Source organism: Pangasianodon hypophthalmus, chromosome 11 (genome assembly GCF_027358585.1).
Source record: "Pangasianodon hypophthalmus isolate fPanHyp1 chromosome 11, fPanHyp1.pri, whole genome shotgun sequence".
Taxonomy (NCBI): domain Eukaryota; kingdom Metazoa; phylum Chordata; class Actinopteri; order Siluriformes; family Pangasiidae; genus Pangasianodon; species Pangasianodon hypophthalmus.
Genome location: NC_069720.1, coordinates 17463006 through 17483365, shown reverse-complemented (window position 1 = coordinate 17483365; position 20360 = coordinate 17463006). Strand labels below are relative to the sequence as shown.

General features: G+C 37.2%; 1 protein-coding gene and 1 long non-coding RNA gene across 3 annotated transcripts in view; both read right to left on the bottom strand.

The window, feature by feature from the left end:
- Window positions 1-609: 609 nt before the first annotated feature.
- Window positions 610-6384, bottom strand: LOC113535983 (uncharacterized). The gene is made up of 3 exons (XR_003403652.3): window positions 6251-6384; window positions 3057-3204; window positions 610-959 (listed from the first exon to the last, which is right to left on the bottom strand). It is a non-coding gene; the product is annotated as an uncharacterized LOC113535983 (long non-coding RNA).
- Window positions 6385-11829: 5445 nt separating this feature from the next.
- The window catches only part of kcnh1b (potassium voltage-gated channel, subfamily H (eag-related), member 1b), a 45891-nt gene continuing 37360 nt past the window's right edge, over window positions 11830-20360 (bottom strand). For both annotated transcript variants that reach the window (XM_026922372.3, XM_053238334.1), the window contains exon 11: window positions 11830-17000. In XM_026922372.3, coding sequence (XP_026778173.3) covers window positions 16128-17000 — 873 coding nt within the window. In that variant the 3' untranslated portion in view covers window positions 11830-16127. The remainder of the gene's footprint in view (window positions 17001-20360) is intronic.

The window sequence follows — 20360 nt, the reverse complement described above, 5'->3', positions numbered from 1 at the left end:
AAGTGCCTTGCATATGTATTCACCTCCCTTGAATTTTTCCTTGTTTTGACGTTGCTACTTGGAAGTGTCATGGACTTAGTTGGATATATCATGGATCTTCAAGAAAATTAATACTGAAGTGGGGTGAAATTTCCAATGTAGTTTAAAAAATTATTAACAAACAAAAATGTGAAAGTTGTGACTGCTGTTTCTGGAAGGCCCCAGAGTTACCTAAACAAACAGCATCATGAAAACAAAGGAAAACCAAGTTCTGGAAAAGTGTCAATCAGGGTTTGGTTATAAAAAATATCCCAAACATGCCACACTGCACCATTAAATCCGTTATTAAAAATTGAAAGAATATGGCACAACTATGATTCTGCCTAGAGGAGGATGTCCACCAAAAGTAAGTTACTGGGGAAAATGAGGATTAGTTACGCAATTAACCAGTTCCAAGTTGTAAGACTACTAAATGTGGAAAAGTTCAAGAGGGGGCTGAATGCTTGTGCAAGACACTATATCTGTCTTGGGTAACAAGTCATTGCCTGGAACATGTGCACTTTTTATAAATATTTCTCGTCAAAAAATTCACTCACACGATCAGAACAAGTCAAAAACTCTGACAGGAAGTGAAGGAATAGAAAGCATTTCTGTTTAACCAAGTATTTGTCACTACAATGTAAAAGAATATACAGTCACACCCAGCATAGCATAATTAACCATAACGTGTATTTTTAAAGAGGAGGGATCTACAGATGGCCGGATATAGGGTAAAAATGGGTCCAAGTTTTAGCCAGGAGCTCTGGACCTTTGTGAAACCCTTGCTTTCCATCCTCGCTTTGGTTTGCTGTGGATTTTAGTTCGTCGAGATGACACAGATTGGTAAATGAGTTCCTCTGTGTCTTGAGCTTCTTCCATTTCTACAGTAGGCAGGCCTGATCTTAAGGATTCAGTTGAAATGTGGCAAGCGATTGCTGGTTCTGTGACAAAAAAAAATATGATTGAGGTATGTTGTTGTGAAAGATCTTGAAAAATGACCCTCCTATAACAGTGTCATTCCTGAAGAAACATTCACACTGGCTCTGTGTCTTACAAAATGACAGAAAAGGCTGATTCTGAAAAAGAGGAATCCACATACCTCAGTTCCAAGACGTCACTCAATGTAAACCCGTTAGCTGAACTGACCAGATTTGGTGTAGCTGTTGAGTTGAGTTGACTCATTTAAAAAGCAGCATTTTTAGAGCCAAACCCAAACATTTTATTAGATGTGCATAGTTAACGAGGTCACTATTTAACCCTTTAAACAATCATAATACTTCACTGGGTCCAGACTTAGATTCTTTACCCTTGTAACTACACACTTTTGTCTGTTAGTCCCACTTTAGTTATTGGAGGATAGAAGCAGAAGCAAAAGACATTGAATCCTCTCTGAAGGTAAACAGTAAACTACAGTCTAACAAACAAAATCACAAATTGTGTCTTTTGACAAAATTTAATTTTCTTCCAATGGACCAAATATTGGCCAAAAACATTTTTAGATTCAGTTATTTCAGAAGAGCATTTCTTCTTGTTTACGGTTTGTGTCACAGTTCTGCTCAGACCTTCTTCATCATTCACCTGGTGAATGTGATTTCTTCAAGTAGGAACATGTTGCTGCATCAAAATCACCTTTTTGTAGTTGGAACAGCTGCCATGGCTGATTTCATTGTCACACTATTTGGGTGTTAACCATTTTGTAGTGTTGTCCAGGAAACAACTCATATTCTCTAGATGTTTCACTATACACACCAGAAAATCCAGTGTAAAACTTGTGCATGCTACTTCCTCCATACATTGCAGCTTGAAATGTACTTGCCTGGTTGATAATAAATTGGGCCAGTTCATAAATATAAATGTAAATTAATAAAATGTAATCATTATAGCCAACAGATGTATTTTTGAAGTTTCAGGTTGCCGGGTAATTTGTAATATTCAGACTTTTTTTTTTTTTCTTTTTATAATGACAGGTCACTCGGCTGATGCAAAATTCCCTTCAGATGCAACAATCCCAGAGGTGTAGCTATATGGGGGGGATTTTGGGTTTGAACCTGAAGTTCCAAATGCTTATTTATGAGTGGTTAACACAACACACATGCAGTACAGATGATTATATACATGCTAAGTAATGTTGTTTGTGCAGGAGTTGCAGTATAGTGATGTTAAAAGGTCACCATCAAATGAGCCCTTCCCTTATTTCAATTAATCACGTTTTAGCGGCTACCGGCTGCTGTGGTGAGAAACAAGATTAACCAGTCATCCGTTTTTCCTGGCAGATCTGGTTTCAGGGATGCAGGAAGGCATTTTACATTGGGGGTGTTGAAATTTCAAGCAGCATATGTGTGACATGCACTACCTTTATTATTATTATTATTTTTATTATTATTATTATTACCCTCAGCACCCCCACTTCCTACATCCTTGTCTGGTTTTACTAGTTAAGATATAATTTCCATTGTATTCCCAGCATCTTTTTCAGTGGAAGTGTCATAAAGGTATTTTTCATACATCTATTAATGTTATTAATATAGTTGATAAAGATTGGTTGATGGTAAATCTTACTTCTGGTACTGTCTGGTATCCATGCAAAATGCATGAGTGCATCCCGCTTATCGCACCAAACAGTGATTTTTTTTAGCATGTTACCTCACCCCCCCGAACAATCCTACTGAGGTAGGTTAGCTAACATTAGCTAGCTGTGCGTATAAACTTCTAACCATGCTCGTCTGGGCTTAAACAGTCTACTGCAGCTTAAGATGGTCAGTGTTTCAGTATTCTCTACAGATTACACAGTTACACAGTAGCTTTGAGTTCCAAAGGTAATTCTCAAACAGGAGAGGAGTGGAGGAAGTAAATGGTGCACATTAATGGTATCACCTAGCAGTAAGTTAAAAGAAGCATCGTTCCAGGAACAATAAAGGAATATTGATCCTGAAACAAGTCTCATTTGAAGAAATCATGTTCACATGTTCAACAGTACAACAGAGGCTCTGGGTTTGATGCGAGAGATTACCCGGACATGCACAAATAGCCATATTTACCGCTTACGTGGCCTTTGCTACTTTTGTGCGCTTCATCCTTTTCCTTCTCATGAGGGTGACTTGAGGCCTCTTCAAGCCGGCAATGAGCAGCAGCAGTCTTGGTCGAGACTTGGTCAGCCAGCTCCTCAGTAGCGCCCCCTTGGGAAACCTTAAACAGAGAACCAATCGCAAGTGTGTCATGTTGCCAGGAACAAAAATGAATATTACTGATTTACATTAAACTATATATATATATATATATATATATATATATATATATATATATATATATATATATAAAATGGCTGTGTTTGATATGTTTTGATATGGGCTAGATTAGGGTGTGGCTGAGGATTGTATTGAAATGCAGCTCATGCAAGAATTATAACGAATGCTTTTACTGTAATTAATACAAATATCAAGGACATATTTGCACTCTTTCTGTGTGTTTCTAACTTTGGATTTGCTTTATGGCCATTAAACATGATTTCAGTCTATTTGCAGAGGATATATGAATAAATAGCTACATTTACCGATCATTAAAACGGATATGCATTTACATTCTGCTCTAAAAATACATTGCAAATGAAGTTCAGCCTCTTTAGGTTGTCAATTCTGACTTAAAGAGTTTAAAGTGTTTAATATCCTGGCAAAATCCAGCTGCTCCTGAGAGTATAGCTCATCAGCCCTGCATGTCCCATTGTAATATATGATGATAATTATAATGTGGATAATATATTACAGTGGTATGATTCATTTAGTTAATTACATTAAGAAGCCATAGGCTCAGTAAGCTACAGGAAATCATTTTTTATATTATGGTGAACAGATGATTCTCATATGATGTAATGCATTCTATAGACAAACATATTGTCCTGGTTTCCTGCTTGTTCAAAAGATCCGCTTTTAAAAATGATATTACAAAGGCAGTGTCTAATCAAGAAGAAGGTGTTGATTAATATTCTATGACAGCAGCTCCAACAGTAGTTCCAGCTGCAAGACAAATCACAGGCGTATACAGTATTAATATGCACTTTATGTTATGTTATCATTTCTATAGTAACGATTTACACAATGACTTGTATGGCAGATACTGCACATAATAGAATTTTTATAAATGTGTCTAATTGTTGATATGGTAATGTTCTCTCTGAGATCTTTGGGTTTTGTTTGTTTGTTTTAAGCATTTTTGGAAGGAGAACACAGATACTAAATTCTTCAGGAGTCTTATTAATTTCAAGAGAGAGGTGAGGGAACAACGCTTTAGCTCATAATTTAAGTGAAATCAGGACCTAACTTATTTTGCGGATGTTCCACAGCATTAAATGTAAATGTAAAATGCTGTGATATTAGAGGTCTAAACCACTTCGGAACATGACAGGGAGTGCTGGTATAGGAAAATAATCAACTTTGGGATGGTAACAGTAATTCTGCTTTGCATTGGGCCGTATCACATCAACCAACCCCCCCCCCCCCCCCCCCCCCCCCCCCCCCCCCCCCAAAAAAGGTTGACCGCCATGTTGGGGTCACTGTCTTTCCACAGATGTTCTCTTTCTTCTTGTTAAAACCATTGTAAAATCCACCTCATTATTTGTTACCTACTTTTTTGTTTTTCTGTGTCTTTCTGTCCTGTAATTCAGCAGTCCTGAGCTGCCTGTATTACTTTTTGTGATTATTCTTTATCCGGCTATTCTGTGTTGACACTATAAAAATGATACTAATAAATTGCCTGCGCATATTGTCCTTGCAATAACACTTCATGTCATACAGTGTTGTGCACTATCCTAATAGACCCACTAGAAAAAAAGATGTGTATTAGAGCAGTACCTCAACCAGCAAAACTCCCCACCGAAGCACCATAACAATAAATTTAGTCTATAATCTCAACAATAATCATGAATAGCAGCACACCTTCAGACCGCAAGCTCTTTCCCATTCTTTGCAAATAGCAGTCTTGTAGATGGTTTAGCACACTGAATAATGTCCCTACATTCCTATATGTGTTTGCTCTCCCAGCTCCACCAAGTTCTGACTGCTGAACAGGAAGGAAAACATAAAACCTCCAATTGTTCAACTTTTGCTGGTCATGCATGGTTCAACTAGCCAGAGAGATCTAGCAATGTTTAGATGTGCTACGGCCTTGCTGGAGCCATTGTTGTGACCCTCACAGGCTTGATGGTAAATGTTGTGAGAGCAACATTGTGTAGAAGCCATGTTTTTTTCTTGCCTGGTTCTCCCTTTCACGAGATGGTCTGTCATGAGAAAAGGGGTCAGGATGAGGTCAGGGAAGTTTGAGTAGAATATTTCACTCTTTGAGGAGATATCTAGGATGTGTATGTTGGATAGGGGAAATATCTTGACTATATACTGCCATTTTACTTCCTTTTAATTCCCATAAATGAGTCAAATCCCACCAGTAGTGCATAATGGCATCCCATCAAATCCATCTAAATGACATTAACAGTTCATGAGCTCCAAGTCAACACCTTTTTTGGATCAGGTCCTGGTCAGGATATACACATGCCCCCATCCCCCCTCCCCTATTGCCCAAATGTGATGCCCAAATATTTGCCAGGAACAATTTTATATCCTTAAGAAACATATTACTTGTAATTCTTTAGATCCCAGTGATATTGTTGTCTCTGCCTCTGTATATCACTTCTCTTTTGGAACATCTGAACATAAAGTTGGTCCCAACATTTCTGAACCTTATTACCATATGATAAGTCCTGAAATCTCTTCCATCTGCTAAGCAGGAAAACTTTTGATTTCCTTTTTCTTATTACCTTTTCAGTTATTAGCAATTTATTAGCTCATTTATTAACAGTTGCTTAACAGAAACATAGACCTAAAAAACTAGACCTAAAAACTAAATTAGGGGTCTATATGGAGACATCATGTGTCATATTCTTACTACAAAACTGTCTCCATATGCTGATTAATAAAAACAAGGATCATTTCAAATGAAACAAATACATTCAGCATTTCATGTGGCACCTGAAGCATAAAAATGGTTTCACGTTTTTAACAATCAACAACTCAAACAGGATCATTCCATCCACTCAGATTGCATTCACACCTAATTTGAATCCACATTTCAGTACCAGAACTTTGTATTTCCTGCTCTGTCACTTATATGTATATATATGTATCAATATATACATATATTTGCAAATACATTGTATAAGAAAGAGAAAATGGAAAGTAGTACTTACCAATTGACTCCACACATTTGTTAGGTTATGCCCCCTGCGTTCCTGCTAAAGCACATGTATGATCCTAGTGGAGTTTTTTACTCTCTCACTAGAAAGTTCAACCAGGATGGCAAAACAAATCTGCTGGATAATAGGAGGCCATGAAGTCCATGGGGTACAGAGGGGTGGGGGTGGGTGGGGGTGGGAGGGGGTGGGGTTTCTTTAAAAAAGGAGGGTCCACTCAGCACTTCTCCCTGTGGGCGACAACGGATGATCCCAACCTCTCTACCAATTAGGTTGCTCACCCTGCCTGTTTCTATGACATCCAACATGGCACAAGTATAAACTAGCTCAACTGTTCTGCCAGTGCAGAGAGGGGTTAGCCAAACTCCCAAAGTGCTACATGGGTAAAATAAAATAAAAAAAAAAATTTAAAAAAATGAGTATTTTCAGTTGTTCATGTTCTGTTAACATTCATTTTAACAGTAACTTTTAGAGGTGAGCATGACAAAGTACAGTTACTTTGTTACTGCATATTTTGTATTTTGTAAGTTTTCCTTCATTTAAGATTTTCACATCAAGTAAAAAGAAAAGCCTCTGCTTTATACTCCATACTTCATACTTTATACATTTTAAAACAGACTAGTACTGTGTAAGCTACTAATATTTATTATATGGTTTTTTTTTTTTTGTTTTTTTTTTCTTCAGCCAGCTTCAAGCTATTGAAAGTCCTAACAGGTCAAATGACATTAGGGATATATCTAAATATGAATATGTTATTAATAGATAATGTGTTCTAAACGAATGCAAATACAAATAAGAGGTGCACTATTTGTTTTTGTGCAAACAAAAATAATATCTGCATGAGCAAAATTTTTAAAAAAAATCTGGTTTAAGCCATGCCCACTTCAGTTTTAAATCCCAATATAGATATGAATATTCAGAGCACTGAGCAGATACTAATACAGATAGTATACTGCATTATACCTCTAATATACATGCAAGTAATTAGAAGGTCATGAATTCAAATCCCAGCACCACCAAACTGCCCCTTTTTGGTCCTCTGCCCCAGGGATGCCATATCATAACTGACCCAGCCATCTGAGCCCAGCATCCTAACAATTTTGGATGTGTGAAAAAAAGAATTTCACCGTTCTGTATTTCATCTGACAATGAAGACTTTTCTTCTAAAGGCTTGTTTGCACTGTGAGGGTCACTTATTGCATTTCACTTAATATTTTCAAGAGTGTAAAGCGCATTTTACACTAAAAGCATTGTGGTCTGTGCTGTTTGGGCCTGGAGCATTAATTTCCTATTTACAATATTTGTAAATATTATAAACGTGTTACCACTGCATATGATCACATCAATATTATTAAATTTTCAATATGCATAGAAATACAGATAGAATTGTAAATAAATAAATGTTCCAATCGCCTGCAATCCCATCCGCATCTCAAGAGATCTTAACAGAAGACAGAATTGACCAGTTCCCTAACAATTTCACTAGTCACTCTGACTAAATCTGCACTCAGGTAGTGTTTTGCACTTAGAAAATAATTTTTTTTAAAAAACTGCAGCTGTAGTGTATTCCCTTCACTGCAGGGGGAGATGTAACATTAGCCAAAGAACACAGAAAGCCATGGCTCTGGGATGCTCCAGGGTTGATTTCCCATCTGCAGCACTTAAGGGGGCTTACTACTGCAACAACAGAGAGAGAGAGAGAGAGAGAGAGAGAGAGAGAGAGACAGAGAATGGGAGGGGAGGCAAGACAGAGAGGTATGGTGGGACATTGGCACTGCATTGCAGATCAACAAATGGGAACAGGAGAAAGAGATTGCAGTCCTGAATGTGGGATTCTACATGGGATTCTCTAATATTCCTAGAGTCAAAGGGGTTAAGATTTTCGAGAAAGAGGCTTCACAATATATTTTTTTATTCAGACATATGACATATTCCATTTGCAGCTGTGAGCTTAAGTTTTTTATTTTGTTTCTTTGTTTTGAATGGGGAACTGCATATTTTCTCTTTTGCTGTAAGTTCATGCTTGACTGGATACTAAAATAGATCTCTTTTTACTAATAGAAAGTAGTACTTATTGTATGTGTTTTACTGATCAAGTGATGAAAGGAACTAAAGATAGAAAAAAAAACCTTTCCTCTAAGAGTTCTAAGTGAAAATGTGAGTTAAAGCCAGCCGTTATTTCACCTGATGGGGCTGAGACAATCTCACTCAAGTGCTTTGAATGCCTCTGTTTCCTCTACAGCACAGCAATCACTGTACACTGTACAGCACAGCAATCACTGTACACTGTACACAAGCCATTTATTTGATGCAATCCACATAATATGTAACGTTTATATGATCTTCTGAAATCCAGCTTCTGTTGATTTTGAAAAAAAAATTGAACTGTGTAAAACTATTAAGAAGAAAAACTATTTGTAATCATGCTGTACGTAGCAAAACCACTTTCCCCGTATGGTGACTATAGGACTGTTAAAGTGTTCAGAAAAGGATGTGAGATAATTAGTATGTTTTGGATCTTACAGATTATAGTCAAATATTTGCCACTTTATTAGGAACAGCTGCCCATGACCGATGTTCTTTGGGTGGTGGATTACGCTCAGTGAGTGACAGTGGCATGGTAGTGTGTTTCAGGTGCAACAACAGTGCTGTAGTTTTTAAACACCTCAATGTCACTGCTGGGCTGAGAAAACAATCTGTGCATGGATGTGCATAAGATGTGTTGTAGTCTCTCTGAACACTTGTACACTCTACACCAAGGTGGACTAGTAAGTTAAGTGTGTCTAATGTCCAATACTGTATGTTATATTATATGTGATATACAGTGTTTTTAAACTCCCAGCAACACTGCTGAACCTGATACACACCCACTACTCTGGGAAATCAGTGGTCTGTCTAGTGGTGGTCCTCTTTCATTAATGGACGTGAGGACTGGGGGACTAATGCTTGTGCATAGTACCAGATAGTATATATACAGCTAAAATGTTCATCTATAAAGTATGATTTAAAAAAAATCCAGTGGGTGTTGATATTAGGTATACTGTATATACTAAGGGACCACCTTATCAAAGAAACACAGCCAACCAGTTATTATTAGGGCTACAAAGCACTGACATTGACATTTATAGCATTAACTTTTTTTTCTAACAGTGTTCTGTGTTACACACTTTAACACACACATGATCATGTAAACAATTATGTGATGAGCCCTGTGTTCTAGCACTGTTATCACTCCCATTTCCTCTTGGAGAAATCCCCATATCCATTCATTCCTTCCAGTTAAATCTGATCCTTTATGTTATAAATATTAAGCTATCCAGCTGATGTGCAGGTAATTTCAGTTACAAAAATTGTCACAAAAACATGGTAATTATAGGTTATGGTCTCAAGACTATGTGCTAATGTCAGTTCCAGACCTATATGTTTACTTCATGGAGTTAAATCCTGTTTAAACTTAAGTGAATGGCCAGCGTATAAGTGTTTAAAAACTCCAGGAATACTTATACGTATCCGCACCACAGTGGTGCTCCAGTGGTGGTCCTTTTTCAGTAATGTATGCAATAGATGGGCTGACAAACATAGCAACATTGGCTACAGTCAGTAATTATGCACCTAAACAGTGACCTATATTGTAGGTCTACCTCATAAAATGGTGGCTCAGGGTATAGATAATGGAAGATGAAGTTCTTTAGCAGTTAGAGAGATGGACAAATTATAGATTCATAGCTATCCCATCAGGCAAGTTAAAGCGCCAATGTGCTGCCCAGTTGTAACTGACTAGGCTAAAAACTGGTAGCTAATGTAATATAATAATGCATGGTGAGCTAGTTAGCTAATAAAGTGCATTAATACAGACTAAGGGAAGCAAACGAATATATGATTATTACTCTTCTAACAAAGTTTCTAATGTAGCACATCATGTTTTTTCTCTCAACAAAACTCAGCAAGTTGTTGGCCAACATTTAAGCTATGAGATGTAGTGTAATGTCTTTGCATCACACTTAAAATTTTAGCTAGCTTCTTTATTTTTTTCTTGACGTTCAACCACGAAGTGACTGTTAGAGAGCTTTGAGTTGTTTTTTTTTTTTTTTTTTTTTTTTTTTTGCAGTGTTGCTGAATTAATATGGCTAGTAAAAACATTACTGTCACAAGATTGTGCTTCAATCGATGTGTTTAATGCAGCAGGCAGTGGGATTCTGAACAAGTAGTGTGTGCTACAGTTACAGAAAAGACATGCCACACACCCTGGCTAAATGACTTGCATTTAAATATAGCTACACGCCAAATGAAAACTTTTGTTTTGCAAAAGTAAATAAGGACTAGGGTTATTTTCTTTTTCTGGTAGATGAACCTACAACCACCAGTCAATTACAAATAAAAAACTAATTGCCCAGACATGAAATCTGCTTGTCCCAGACGCCCATGCTACTAACTTGTACACCCCTGAACTATTTAAAGAACAGTTTGATAATTTTATATTAATAATGAGAGGCTAATAATCTAAAGAAGTTAATTAGATGTAGAGAAGTTAAGATGTAGACAGCCTAAAATAAGACCGTCTTCAGTGTCTTTCAATGTCAAGGTTAGGACATGAAATGAACCTTTGTGTAACGATCACTGCTTGTGATTTTAGTTTACCTTTCCATAAATTTAATTAAGGGAGCCTTAAGACTGTGATAATTAGAAACAGAGAGACACAGGTGATTAGCATGAGACCTCAACTCTCAGTTTAATCAGACGTCTGCCCCAGAACACTCGGCAGATGAGACAGGCTCGGTGGCCTTAATCAGATTACTGTAGCCATCAGAGAAAATAGAGCTACTTAAACTGCACTGGCAATCACACAGTGCAAGTGCAGAGACATATGCAGCTCACCTGGTAGTGGGCAGAGATTCACGTTTAACTCTGATACTTCAGTTCTGTTGAATTCTTAAATCAAACGGTGTGGATTCTATAACAGCACAGCTCTAACGGTAGTTCTGGCTATAAAATAAATGATAAGTTTATATTAATATGCTCATTCTAATGCATTATTGTTTCTATAGTAACAACAAATTCACAAAGACTTGTATTGTGGATGCTATAAGTAGTTGTCATTTAACAACAAAAAAGTCTAATCATTGATATTGTGAAACTTTATGTTAGGAGACGTTTATGTAAAATTTATGGAAGGAGTCTCCACTGTCAGCGTTTTGTAACAGTAGGTTTTCCACCACAGGAAAATCTTTAGGATGGAGGAGTTTGCACTTTTTGGTTTTGTAATATGACAAGCTGCATTTTTCGTCTCTTTAACTTCAAGAGAGAGAGAGGCTGGTGAGGGAACGACTGTTTGTAACTGCTATAACATAAGCGATAACAGTAACTAACGTTTTTTGGCATTCATTAACATTAAATGTAACAATAAATGGTTAAAAAGCGTGATGTATTATTCAGTAATAACTGAAAAATTGTAATCGTTTGAAAAAACAGCTGTGGTATAAGCAGAGAAACATACTTTGTGCAATGATGTGTTATTCTTTATGTATTGTCTCATCATGATGTTCATAGTGTAAAATGATTTGTGTCAGGAGTGGATACAGGATTGATATGTTACTCCTTTAATCAACAAATGTCAAGACAATTCCAAAATACAAAATCATTCATTTGAACATTTGACATTTTGTATGAACAATCCACATCTTTGTGCTTTTGGTTTCTACATTTATAGACAGATGAATGTGAGCAGGGAAAAAAAAAAGAAAACTTTATACAAAGGGATTAAGTGAGAATGACAGGAGATGCAAGAACTCATGATAAGTCAATTCTTTATCCACAACACTGAGCTGTATCACTGATTATAGAGTGTGGAAAATGAAGCAGTGTTTGAGCTGCAAGAGAAGAATGCCATTCCTTTTCCATTTCAGTGTGTAAAAATGCTCTTGAAATCTTGTTTTGTAATAAGGTTATTGATAAGGTCATGCTAAATTGATCTTTTGTAACTATTCAGTCTCCGGTAGTGAAATCTCAACTTATACAATGGATTTTAAAAACACACCTAAGTGCAACTCAGCTGTCTTTGGGTTCATTAACTGACAGTGTGGCATATTTCTTAAATTGATTTACAGTCTATTATGACTACAGTATATTTACAGTTTTATAATTCTGCTGTGAAAAATACAAGTGGACATTTTACTCTCTGCTACAAACATTTCCTGAAACATTCCTATAGATTAAAATAAATCTTTAAGATTTCTTTCATGAAACTAAACCACATAGTTGTGTTTCACATTCTTAAACATTGCTTTTTAATACAATGGTTCTTATTATCAGTCTTATAATTGTCCATTGAGGGTTCTTTGGGTAGCTAATGCTCTTAGATTCTTAAAAAGGAGTTCTACTTGAAAGCCTGACAGATAAGGAAAAGGGTTCCCCACTTGGACAAGCCTAAGACCTCTAGATTTAACCTTTTTTTTTTTCTAAGAGTGTACCGTACTGCACAGTTCCACGATTTCCCCACTTTAACACACTCATGATCATGTAAACAGTCATGTGACGAGCCCTGCGTTCCAGCACTGTTTAACACTCCCTTGCTGTCTTCCGCTTCCATTTCCTCTTGAAGGAATCCCCACATCCATTAAAGGCTGTTTAAATACTTTATGACGTCTTGGCAGCCTGAGCGATCGAGTTTAGATAGTGGGACTTCAGGAGTAGGTTGCATGATGCAATCCTTTTTAAAATACCCAAGACATTAAGGACAGAGTTGTATATGATTGTAACAGTATAACAGCTGTCATTTTGCACTATTGCAAACTGTGTTCAAATTTGACTGTCACACTTTAATTGGCTTTTAGCACCTTTAATAAGATCAAGGTGGCAGTATGTACCGTTTTGTGCTTTTGCCTCATTGCATGTGCATTTACGGGAGTCACTGGGTAGAGATTATTATTATAACAAACCACCATTAGCAATTTATCAGCACTGAATACTGACATTGTGACTGCACACACTATTTAACACCCATCAAAACCTGGTGTTATTTCCAAAAAGAGAGTATTTAAAACATAACTGGCGATGATCAATAAAAGCCTGTAGTGAGCATATTGTCTGCCAGGTCACATTATTATACATTTATTGGAGGAAGCCCGATCTAATTTGGAGCCTCAAACTAAAAGGGGTTCTTGGGCACTGTTCCCTTTCTGGCTTCAGGTTCGTTCCAACGTACTGTAGCTGAGATTCGTTTAATAAAATTACAATTTTCCACTATTGCACATTTTACAGAAGTATTCAGTGCGACAGACACAACTCCTGTTCATTTATTTCCAGATGTTCAGCTTTTTCAGACTTAAAAACCTATTAACATGCTGTGACAGAGTATATCTAATTCTAAGGTTTATTCTCTGAGAGGAAAACATGCTTAAAACAGGTTTATAATGCAGCAGTCACATGTTAATTAGGCAAGGTGTTCATTTACAGTTACGTTCTTAGTCACCCACTACACCAACTACACTTACTGTATATGTCACTAAAATGTCTATAATTGGGTTCTTTTAATACATTTGGCCCGGAATGTTTCAAAAATGCATTATTATAAAACGCATTTAATTTGGTTAACATTCAAATTGTGTTTGACATTGATTCCACCTGACACCTCACATAACCTGGTGACATTTCTTTGCCAGCTTGTTAGCAAGTTAGCTAGTTAGTTAATACAACTCTGAATATAGCTTGAAGCAAACTGAGAATGCAAATCACCAAGGAAGTTACTTCAACTCAGTGCCTGAAGGGGGACAGTACTATGTTTTGTTAAGTACGCAAATTTTTAGTAGAAACATTTCTCAAGCTCTCGGTACACGTGGCGTAAGAGCAATGCAACGAAGGTTTTGCTTTTCAGTATGTAATGTTTTCCGCATGTAGGCTAATGAAAAGCAACACAGTTTGCATTCTATTTAATTTTCTTTTCACCATGGTGATTGCTTAAAGGGTCTTTAACAATTTTTAAACAATCTTAAACTGATTTGCACAGTGAAATGCAATGAAGCCGCATGGATTACTTTTAAAAGTGGATTACATTCACTTCAGCATTTAATTCTTAAAAAGCTTCCCCTGTTGATTGTGTTTCTTTAAAGATATCGAGTGATGAGAGAGCAATGCAGTGAAGGTTTTGCTTTTCAGTGTGTTGTACGTTTTCTGCATGTCTCTCTTGAAAAGCAATATTCTATTGTGTTTCATGTTTTTTTTCCACTGGCGTGATTGCTTTTTATTCTGGCATGGAATTCTTCTCCATAAAAAGGGGAGTACTGATATTTATTTTAATCACTTCAAGCTCTGCTTCTTGCTTGCAAATGCATTTCTACTGGAAGCTGCATTCTTCTTGTACTGCAAAGGGATATTAAATACTGTATTGGAATGCAGGGCTGGTATGTTATAACAGAGTACACTATGTTGTGTGCTATGCGGCGAGTCACCTACAGTTGTGAATGAATTTAAAATATACAATTCAAAAGGTACCTTTGAATATATCTCTGTCAAAAGCAATAAAAAATCAACAAACTGATAAATACACTTGATCTTAATGTGTGCAAACATATTAATCATTTATATTAATCATATAAAACTGCTCTAGATAGACTTTAAGTGCAAAAGTAGCAATGTTTCGAAAGCACTTAACTTTTTATAACTAGCAATCAACATACAAATACGCCTTTGAATTTGATAACAGAAAGAAATGCATTTGAAAACCCAAAATGATATACCGTATAAAAGCACAGAAGTGCATTGAGAGTACACACAGTGGAGGGGTGGGGTGGTGGGGGTTGAGAGAAACAATGTTGATTGTGTTAGCGTGTTAAAAAAGACTGAGTGCATAATTACAAATCACATGCGTATTTACTGTGATTAGGCTAAACCTGATCCATGCATAGTTTCATTTCTGTTACCACCAGAGCATGCTCATCAAAAAGAATATAATCACCATATTGCTTATACGCATTATTATTTTCTTTAATTAATGAATTAAATTTAATTAATTTAATTAATAGTGCATCTCAGATATTTAATATTTTCAAGGTGTTGAAAACGCATTCAAGTATATTTTTAGATGGGCCTATTAAATGTGTGTTGTAAAAAAAAAAAAAAAAAAAATTGGTCCAATTTTCAACATTTTTGAATATTTGATCAGATGTTTTTTTTGTCTATATGTTGTCATACACACAAAAATCTAAAGAAACCACATTATTCACACTACAGAATAGCATTTGTAATGTCTTGATCTTGGAGGTTTGACAGGTCACAAGACAATACCACCTCTTATATTCCACTACGTACCCTGAAATCTTGTTGTTTTCTATTTAAAAACTATTAGAAAAAAAATCTGCCATGCATTAACCATTTGACAGTGTATGACATTCATTTCTGTAACAGTGCAATTCTTTTCACTGCTCCACTGTTTGCCTGCTGATTGCAATATATGTGAAAAATATTTTTCTTAATTATTATATTGCCTTCCTAACTGAGCAGGTCCAACTGACATTGAAACACATGAAGCAGTAAATCAAAGATGCTGGAATTAAATGATATCTTGCATCGTTCCTAAAACAAGTGAAAAAATATGTCTAAAGCTGAAAAAAATATGATTTGAAATTTTAACCAAAGGTTAACAGTTGTTTTACATTGTATAGATGAAAAGTCCTGTAGATCCTTCTACAAACAAAATGCCAGTCAACAGTGGCAAAAGAAAATGAAGGCCACATCTCAGTAAATAACCAGCAAGACCTTCCACACACTTGGACAGATTTGAATGCTAAAATTGAACCATTTGAGCACTCACCCCCATGGATCTTATCTCCAAAAACACAGTTACAGTGTCAACGCCACACCTTATTCACGGAACGCCTGTTTACGAGAACATGTCGTTATCCTTGTCTGAATCTGGAGTCCCAGGTCGTGATATTTCGTACAGGTGTGAGCATCCTGAAGTCTTTCTTTCCTTGAGCAGTTGCAGCATCTCAGCTAGTTGTGCCTCCAGGACTGCCATGCGGTTGCTCAAGTAGTGGATGTCACCTCTCAGCTCCTGCTTTAGCTCCAGCAAAGAAGCCTGCAGGTTGTGTTCAGGAATGGGATAGAAAGCTCGCTTCCCCTCAGCCTGCATGGGGCTCCGCTCCTGAGGGGTTCGGATGCTTCCTTCGCCGACGTTGTCCAGTCGCAGGTCGCTCTTTGTGATACCGCTGTCACAGGAGTCTGTCTTCTTCAGCGACAGCTCTCCTTGCAACTTAGTCCTGTCTGGAAGGGTCTCCATGGACTCAGCTTTGGAAACGGCACTCCAGGAGAGATCCGCCTTCCCTGTGGCTTCCTTAAACCTACCCCAAGCTTTGGATTTGGTAGGTTCGCTGGATTTACTTCCTGTTTGGTTGCCACCATGGCCAACAGGAGCATGAAGTTTGGCTTGGTTTGAGGTCCTTGAAGCAGAGTCTGATGAAGCCGAGGATGAAGCGACATCAGGTGTGGCAGGGCTCTCGGTCACTGTGACGATACTGGTTGTAGCATTAGTTTCATGGACCATAGTCTTCTCCATGAGGACAGAACCTTTCTCTATGTCCACTTCTCCTTGATCAGATCTCTCCGCTGCCAGCCGAGCCTCCTTCTGCTGACGGAACCGCTGGAAAAGACGCCGCACTGGATGATCTGGAGGAAGGTTGAGAGGGGCTTCATCCTTCCTTTTCCGCATCTCCTCTTCCTCACGCTTCACATCACTGATCTTGCGGAAGACTATCTGTAGGACGAGATTAAAACAGGAAAAGATCAGCATAACACTGTTCTTGTTTAAGGTCACGTACGCAAGATGGGTGGGGCAGACAGTAACCCCTGAGCTCTCTGTGTGGAATTTCTGTGCCTGTTCTCGGTATGTCTGAATTGGTTTCCTAGGGATTCTCCAGTTTTTTTTCATCCTCCCTAAAACATGACTTAGCTAAATTGGCCTCAGGTGTGAATACGTGTGTGAGTGCCCTTCAATATTATAGTGTCTCATCCATGATGCCATCCACCTTCTTCCCAATGTTCCCAGGATAGGCACCAGATCTACTGCAACCCTGGCCAGGATTATGTGGATACTAAAGATGGATAGATGGAGGGATGAATGAATGAATGAATGAATGACAGATTTAACTGCACCCTTGCTAAATTGACTGAGAAAGCCAGTTTATTCCAGGAATACAAAATCTGAATTGCTGCAACAGACATTTTAATTTGAACATCTCTGTTTATTTTGGGTCAATTGTGAATTATTTCCTGAATTATCTGTACCCTGGTTGTTGTTTTTTTTTTATAACCGAAATAGCCACAGCATTGTCAAACTCATTCTAAAGCATATGAGACGCTGATCCAATTTAAATGAACATCAAGTTATCAGTGCACATGTCCAGTAGTGGCTGTATTCTTGCACAAGTCTAAACCATTAGAGAGCCATACAAACAAATAAAAAAGCTGTGCTTGTCAACTAGTGGCACAGTAAATGATGTGGAAGACATGTTCTTAGACTTTAGACATGTTCTTAGTTCTTAGGTACACAAGAAGACATGTTCTTATGTACCTAGACAGTGTTTGCTAACTATTACTTTAGTTTACTAACTGTTATCTTTAGCTGTATATATGTGTGTTCCAAAGCAAATCATTATGGGCTTCCTAGTTATGATGGACCTCTCAAGCTCTCAGAGTGAAAAAGTGCATATAAAGCCAATAGTCATAAAGGATCATAAGAAGCAAGTTGGAATATGTTGTACTTTCTCTGCAGCAAGCTGTGGTGATCATGTAAATATAATCTCACAGATTCACTGATCCAGCAATGTAAAGGATGGAACTAACAATTGAGTACAAAAGTATGCATCCCTTATTGTTTCTAGGTGGGAAAAAAAGAAAATGTCTTGCACCAAGACCAAAAAACAAAAGACATAATGGACAGCAGAAAAGGTTGAGAAAACCAAAAGAAAGGCCTGATTTGAAAAAATCTTGCGTGTGTGTGTGTGTGTGTGTGTGTGTGTGTGTGTGTGTGTGTGTGTTGGTGGGTGACTATTAAAACTGAGAGTATTTAAAAGCTTGAAGTTGAAGATATATGTATGTGTATGTTTATATGACATTCAGGAAAGGGAAATATAAACTCCTGAACTGATATTTTGAGTTTTGTTCAGTTTTGTTCACTAAGTAATGAATATAATATGACATGTTATAGGAAAAAATAATCAACAGTGGGCTAGTGTGATGTGGCCTGACACAAAGCAGAATTACTGTTACCACTGCATAGTTGATTATTTTCTAATAACAGTTCATACTGATGTCTTTTCCTTCTCTTATACCACAGCAATGTCCCAATGATTACAATTTTTTAATGTATTAATTGGACAATACATCATGCTTTCATCCATTTATAGTTATGTGTAATGTTATGGAACATCCACAAAACCTGTTATTTCCTGTTATCACATCACCAGCCTCATTAGACATTTTTCTTTGTTATAATCCACTATATTTGCTACTTGACTGACATGTTTATCCAAAACAGCTTACAATTCATCAGGTGATGTTTACAGGTCTTTGTCAAGGACCCAACCATGGTAGCGTAGTGGTCCAGGGATTTGAACTCACAACCTTCTTATATGTAGTGCAAAGCCTTAACCACTGATCCGCCACTTCCCTTGCTAAATAACAACAATAATGCATTAGAAAGAGCGCATTAATATAAACCGGTGATTTGACTTACAGCCGGAACTACTGTCAAAGTTGATGCTATAGAAAATTAATCAACACCCCCTAAATATCTCATTACACACAATTTGTCCACTTATGTTATTTGTGATAAGGAAGGAACATCTGTGAAACTTAAGATTCTAAATGTCGTTTTGGTACCAATTATATTTCTTTAATCTTCCTAATATTGTCCAAACTTTTGCACTAAGCTTTCCTTTTCTCAGTTGGTACTGGAAGTTTGGGATTTGGATTACACTGTTCATGCTAGTGTGTTTAATTCTGACTAGCCAGGAGGAGGCTCAGGGGCACCCAGAACTTCACTCTGTGTAAAGAAGTCTTAATTTAGCTGTCTCGTACCCTAGTTAAAAAGTGAGGCCAAGAAAACATAACAAAACACAAGAGGAAGACAAATCGTGTGTTCAGAGATGACTTATTAAAAGTTAAAGCACCTGTTACAATCTTATTAACATCATTTAATATGGGAGTTTCTAGATTTAGATCTAAATCTAGATCTAAGATCTAGATCAGCATTGAGAGCATGGTGAATTCGACAAATAGAAAGTCACAGTATTGAGCTCTCAGGATCACATGAGGGGAAAAAACATTTTGGTTTCAGCAAGCACATGATGAGATTTCACATCATGGTTTCACTGGAAATCATATGATTAAAACTGTAAAGTCAGATTCTGCCTCTCCATCCCATCTGTTCACCCTCCTTACGATGGTGTGTTCGGTTTATGAATGCAGAGGCAGGGCTCTTGTGTTAATGAGGTTTGTGTATTCATTACCTCCTGCCCAGGAAACGACTCAGGCAGGCTTTGCTTAGCCCAGAGGTCAATCATGGCACTCAGGTGCACCACCAACAAATCTGTTTATACATAGCCAGAGTGTGCAAAAACAAATGAAACAATTCGAATTTCTAGGCCATGGAATCAGCATAAACTGCTATAAACTGCCTTCTTCAATTTGTCCTACAGGCATGCAAATTTTTTGCAATAATTGTACATCCAGACTCTGAGGATAACATACAGCAGATTTTCTTTGCTAAGTTGCCATTAGCCTAAGTGATATTAGGTTCTTTACTGGGACTCTCATATTTCACCAGCGTCAGGGCTAAAGATGATCAAGTGGAGGGTCAGTTCAGACAATCGGGTGGCATTTTTATGCTGCTGAAATGGCAACGGGAGGTTACAGCTCAGTGCATGTTATTACATTCAGCAATAAATTCTTCCTAACACTATGGGAACATACTGTAGTCCAGACCGTATATATCTAATTATGAGCTCTCTTTCAGATCCACTTTCATGCTTGACATTTGTGTTTTATTTAACAGAATTTCTTTGAATCAATATATCCTAGGATTATTACTTCAAAAACAGATACTCCAAACATT